The following is a 6,601-nucleotide window of genomic DNA, read 5'->3' as shown; positions in this document are numbered from 1 at the left end:
TGTTCTTAGCATTCAGGGGATCAGAAGGCTGAAATGGCCTTGAGCTAAAATCATTTGCAAGAATTGATTCATTCTGGAAGCTATAGGGAAGAATCTATTTATTTTCCAAGCTCATAGAATAGTGTAAAAACTCTAAAAATATTTCTGGTAATTAAGAAATACTTCACATTGAGGGATCCAATGACAACACTTAACTCACAAGTATGATTCTAATTGTTCAGCAAATACGTCATGAAGCTATGATATGTCTTCCTCAAGGTTTATATAAAAAAAACGTAGTTCTTTTTGAAAAGAAATGATGGCAGGACTGTGTGTCCACCATAAGTCAACATTTTGGAGATCCAAGGGATCTAATCCAGAGATATTGCTCAGTCATAGATTTGGGCGAAAAGTTAAACTCAAGGTTCGGATAAGGTGCCAGGATGTCTGAACTCTGGGAGCAACAGAGTTCTAGGAAGGAGTAATTAACTCTGGATTCATTTGGTTATAGCCTGGTCTGTTGGGAACACACAGTCTCCAGTAAAAGTTTCCTTTGTGTCCACACCAGTGTCCCAGAGGGAAATCATGTGCTTAGAGGTTGGAGGAGCCAGAAGGAAACGTGCCTCATGAACAGACAGAGGAAGCGCTAAATATCTCCTGTGTAGCAGTCCCTCTGCCTTGGGCTGGAAGGGACCTGATTGTTGTTTCAGGAATCCTAAGCTTGGCTGGGAGACTAACTCTTGCCTCTTTACTGTTGTCTTACATGAGGACAGTTTAGTCACCATCATTCCCACCTAGGAGGAATTCAGACTGCCACATAGACACCCCTCCCTCAGAGTTGTCATTCAGGTGAGTCCCAGAGCCTAGCAGGTTCTGCAGGCAAGTGTCAGACACAATCCATGCCTTGTGTAGTGACCTGAGGTCACCTAACAGTCACCAAACTGGCCAAAAAAACTACCAATCTCTATGCTCATTTGCTTGCCTGATGAGCCGATTAATGGATTCAGTGATCATGTTAAAGAAAGAAGTGAATGTGGAGTTCAGCAGCACAAGGGTGATTGTTGACAATGAAGTCAGGGGATGGGAACATAAAGTACTCCTAGTAAAAACAGAACACAACCAGTGAGTTTTGCAATTAAAGGAAGTAGAAATTTTAGAAATATTAGGGATGGAAGGATGTCCAGTGAAGTCAGGGCATTTCTTTTTTGCCTTTAAATGTGGCATATTTGACTCTGTTTCCATACTGATGAGAAAGATCTAGACCAATATATTGCTTGCAGATGTGACCTCGCAATAGTAATTCATGAGACATACATTTTTTCACAGTGTTCTCTGTCACTCTTGGTATTCATGTGAAAACAATGATATGACAGTGAAAACAATGTGGAAGAGCTTTGCTTTGCAATGATTTCATTACTCAGGGAGCTGAACATATTTGTGGATTATTCATTGGTTTTCTTTACTGTACATTGTCTCTGCCAGGTCTTTGCATTTGTACAGTGTGTTGAGGGTTTATTTTTAAATTTTTTTTAATTGCATTCTTTCAAAGAAGGAATTGAGCAGGTTTTTGTTTTGTTTGACCAACTTTGCTGTTTGCAATGAGTTATATTGTGTATGTATATGTGGGGAATTAGTAGTGTGGGCTCAAATCCATCACTTGGTTATATGGCATTCTCTATATTGCTTTTTTGATTTATTATCCTTCCTGAAAAATTGAGCTGTCACTAATATTCTTCAGAATATTGCCAATCCTTTTGATAAACAAAAATGAAAATAAATGGTATTTTGTACACTGAATGTTAATAAATCACCTCTATACATATTTCTCATTTGTTTTTGCACATCTGTCATTCCCCATGGGTCCTTTTGTCTCTTTGTGATGAGATCCATTTCTAAAAGCTGCATCATCTTTGTCTATCATTTCTTCTTTACATTTGACTGGAGATTGCCTTTAGTTTCCATAACCATATCTTAATACATGTATCTTTATGTAAGAAAAAAAATTATCACTTAGTGTTTCCTCCCCAGTTGTAAACATTATTCTCTCATATTATTTTATTCCAAGTCTTTGGACATTAAATCTGGAATTAGTGACTCATCTTGATAGCACACAATTATTCTTTTATGTCTTTACATACATTAGTTTTAGATTCTCATATAATTTTGTTTCACAAGTTGTTTTGAAACACTACACTTGACCTAATTTCATTCCTCCTGCCAATATTTATTCCTTAAGTGCTTAGTGTTTTTAAAACTTCTATTCCTAGATGATGCACACTTATACATTTCATACACAATACACATGGATGAATAGTATCCTATGCTTATCATAAATGCTCTTCAGTTTTAGCGCAGTCCTTTTTTTCTTTTTTTCCTTCCTGTTTCCATTCTTTCTTCTTTCTCAGTAACACATCATGGACTTGCCTGCAGTAAACTAGGGTAATGCTGATTCTTTATTTCAGGGTCTGCATAGTATCTCATGATGTGGCTGTGCTACTCACACTTTGAAAGTGTTTTCTTTCTCAATACATTGTTATTATAACAATTCTACAAAAATATTTAGAGGTTGTTATGTTAAAAAATCTGTTTCTCCATTAGAAGAAATATTATTTCCCAGGGGGGCACTGAGGAATTCAGAGTGAGGCCAGGGAAACTCTAAATATCCTACAAAGGCCAAGGCACAGGCCACCACACAGAACAGAGTGGACCAGAATGTCAAAAGTGTCAAGACTGAGAATTTCTGAGCTGAACGATATGTATATTTTCAAATTTATAGCTGTCTTTAAGTTGTTTTCCCAACATTGTCACAGTTTATATTTCTGCCAACAGAATTAGAGAAATTTCCTTTGCTACTTGTTTAAAAATTCCAACCGAATCAGTGCAAAAGATCTTCATATTGTCTCACAAGCTGATGAGTGTGCCAGAGATTTCTTGTTGTTTTCTAAACCATTACTAAATTGAGCAAATATTTGTGTGCTTGAACACCATGTTCATTACTAGATTCCTATGATTATTATATGTCTATAAACTCTATGTCTATTCTGCATTTAGCATCATTTCAAATGCAGTTGACAGACTATTTATTGATTTTGGTGGATATATTATCCATAAAAAGTTTTAAATTTTATATAGGTAAATATGTCTATCCATGGGAAGCTTGCTAATTGGAATGTCAGGTAGCATTTTACATTGTTTAAGGGAATGATCAGTGATCGGGACAGCCTGGGCTGCAGCTCCTCTAGATTCACCCTTGACCGGGGGTGGGGGGTCATTTTAAGAACACAGCCTAGGGAGCAATGAATTGGGGTGTGAGTAAGTGTGTGTGTGTGTATTGTGTGTGTGTGTGTTTCCTGTGGAGAGAGAAGAGTCCAAAGGCTCGGGCTCACAATCTAATATATTCCAAAGTGACTCTTATAATACAGAGGTCAGAATTCAGTCACCAGATGGTATTCAGGAGGAGCTCTATTTCAAATTACAGAACATTTTTGCATGTAGATTATAAATACAAGAAGTATATACCATGGGTGAGTGACTCTTTTTCTTGAAATTTAACCAGTTGCAAACTGACCTACATCTTTAAACTTCCTGACACCATCTCTCATCACTCTCCCACTTATTCCCCTTAACACACTCATTTCCTTTTTTGGACTTAGTAGCTCAAAGCAGTATAATCTCTAGGGCCTCTGCAGAGGCCATACTTTATGCCAGCACACACTTCCCCAGACAAGCCTGCAGCTCCAGCCCTATCTTTCATGAGGCATCTGTTCAAATGTCACCTTGTTTACTGTTCTTGCATGAACACCAATTACAAAATGGCCTTCCTTTCATCTCTCTCCTTGATACCTACTCTTGTTCTTGTAATAACAATGACACCCTCAGATAACTTTTTATTTTTATTACTATTATTATTATTTTATGTTACTCATTATACAGTATGCCATCTGTTGTTTTTTTTCTTTTTTTTATGTTAGTCACCATACAATATGTCAGGATTCATTTCTTATAAGTATAAGTAATACACAGTGCTCCATGCAATATGTGCCCTCCTTTACACCCATCACCAGGCTAACCCATCCTGTAACCTCCTCACCTCTGAAACCCTTTATTTGTTTCTTGGAGTACCCAGTCTCTCTCATGGTTTGTCTCCTCCTCCAATTACCCTCTTCATTTTTTGCTTCCTTCTCCTAATGTCCTCCATGTTATTCCTTATGTTCCACAAGTAAGTGAAACCATATAATAATTGGCTTTCTCTGCTTCACTTATTTCACTTAGCATAATCTCCTCTAGTCCCATTATGTTGATACAAATGCTAGGTATTCATCCTTTCTGATGGCTGCATAATATTTCATTGTGTATATGGGCCACATCTTCTTTATCTATTTGTCTGTTGAAAGGCATCTCAGCTCTTTCCACAGTTTGGCTATTGTGAACATTGCTGCAAAGAACACAGGGGTGCATATGGACCTTATTTTCACTACATCTGTTTCTTGATGAAGTCCCAAAAAAAAAGACAAGACAAGAACCATATGATCTTCTGTATATAGCTGTGTATACGCAGCTTTTGGGACTTCATTTTGTATAGCTTATGGGACTTTATCAAGATAAAAGCTTCTGCGCCACAAAGGAAACTGTCAACAAAACAAAGAGGCAACCCATGGAGTAGGAGGAGATATGTGCAAATGACGCTACAGGTAAAGGGCTAGCCAAGATCTATAAAGAACTTCTCAAACTCAACACCCAAAAACACAAATAATCAAGTAAAAAAAAAAATGGACTGAAGACACAAACAGACATTCTCTAAAGAAGACATGCAAATGGCTAACAGACACATGAAAAAATGTTCAACATCATTAGCCATCAGGGAAATTAAAATCAAAAGTACATTGAGATATCACCTTTTACAAGTTAGAATGGCCAAAATTAACAAGACAGTAAAAGACAAGTGTTGGAGATGATATGGAGAAAGGGGAAGCCTTCTGCTCTGTTGGTGGGTGCAATTTGGTACAGAATCTGATATATTATTAATATTTTTATTTTTCTCTGTTCTTTCTCCATCATTGGATTATAGTGGCTTTTGGTCTTCATAATCCTGTTCTCATGGCTTGCCATTGCCTGGACCATGTTTGACACTCAATACATAGTCCTCAAATGTATGAAAGATATTCTTAACAAAAACAGTAGAATGGATGACTTCTGAGGGGGAAGGTGAGAAATGAGACATAATGCCTAATCAGAGATAAAATGGTAGGGAATCTCTTCAAAGTGGGACAGTCTCTACAGAAGATATTGAAGTTAATTTCTTGACTCTAAAATATAAATTGTCACATTGCAACCATGTGAGGTATGCTAGTCATGAAAAATTAATGATGTCTTATTCCTCTTTCCTGATGATAGTACAACCACATGCAATCAGTCAATGATACGAGGATATCAGAATTCCTTCTTCTGGAATTTTCAGAGGGACCAGAACTGCAGCCCCTCATATTTGGGCTCTTTCTCTCCATGTACCTGATCACTGTGTGTGGAAATCTGATCATCATTCTGGTTGCTGTCTCTGACTCCCATCTCTATACCCCCATGTACTTCTTCCTCTCCAACCTGTCCTTTGCAGACATCTGTTTCACCTCTACCACCATCCCCAAGATGCTGTGGAACATCCAGACTCAGACCCAAGTCATTACCTATGCAGACTGCATTACACAGATGTACTTTTTCATAATTTTTTCAGGGTTGGACATCTATCTTTTGGCTCTGATGGCCTATGACAGGTTCGTGGCCATTTGTCACCCCCTGCAGTACATGGTCATCATGAACCCCCGGCTCTGTGGATTGTTGGTTCTCATGTCCTGGATCATGAGTGTCTCACACTCCTTGTTACAGACCTCAATGGTGTTGCGGCTGTCCTTCTGTACAGAGGTGGAAATCCCCCACTTTTTCTGTGAACTCAATCAGATGATCCAACTTGCGTGTTCTGACACCTTTTTTAATAATATGGTGATGTACTTTGCAGCTATGCTGCTGGCTGGTAGTCCACTCTCTGGGATCCTTTACTCTTATTCTAAGATCGTTTCCTCCATTTGTAGAATCTCCTCAGGTAAGGGAAAGTATAAAGCTTTTTCCACCTGTGCATCTCACCTCTCTGTTGTCTTATTATTTTTTTGTACCAGCCTAGGAGTGTACCTTAGTTCTGCAGTTACCCAGAACTCTCACACAAGTGCAGTAGCCTCAGTGATGTACACTGTGGTCACACCTATGCTGAACCCCTTCATCTACAGTCTGAGGAACATAGACATAAAGATGGCTCTGAAAAGAATCATTGGTGTTCCAGCAATGTAAGGGCCAATGGTCCTGGGACTGAAGAAGTGCTCATGATTGCGGGGCTTGCAGTCTAAGAGCCAAGAACTACCATTTTTCAATCAGGCTGTGGAATTAGAATCTACTCCTTCTATTTATTTTCTGAAATTTCCATTTGTTTGAACTCACCTTCTCCATATGTTTAAGTACTTCACTTTTTAAGTATTTATTTATTTATTTATTTATCACCGGTATTCTTCAAAGAGCTGGAGCAAATAATCCTAAAATTTGTATGGAACCAGAAGAGACCCCGAATCGCTAAGGAAAT

At 38.1% G+C, this 6,601-nt stretch overlaps 1 protein-coding gene across 1 annotated transcript; it reads left to right on the top strand.

Annotated features, from left to right (window-relative positions):
- The first annotated feature begins 5,382 nt into the window (after positions 1-5,382).
- LOC116874034 (olfactory receptor 7A17-like) lies at positions 5,383-6,315 on the top strand. Its single transcript, XM_032868467.1, has one exon. The coding sequence runs from the start codon at positions 5,383-5,385 to the stop codon at positions 6,313-6,315; it is 933 nt and encodes a 310-aa protein (XP_032724358.1).
- Positions 6,316-6,601: the final 286 nt, after the last annotated feature.

This window comes from Lontra canadensis, unplaced genomic scaffold (assembly GCF_010015895.1).
Source record: "Lontra canadensis isolate GAN:19392208 unplaced genomic scaffold, GSC_riverotter_1.0 scaffold35, whole genome shotgun sequence".
NCBI lineage: Eukaryota > Metazoa > Chordata > Mammalia > Carnivora > Mustelidae > Lontra > Lontra canadensis.
The sequence above is the reverse complement of the archived record's forward strand: the minus strand, read 5'-3'. Positions and strand labels throughout refer to the sequence as shown.

Excerpts from the sequence above, each read along its gene's own strand:
- LOC116874034 (XM_032868467.1), top strand. The coding sequence starts at position 5,383 with ATGCAATCAGTCAATGATACGAGGATATCAGAATTCCTTCTTCTGGAA.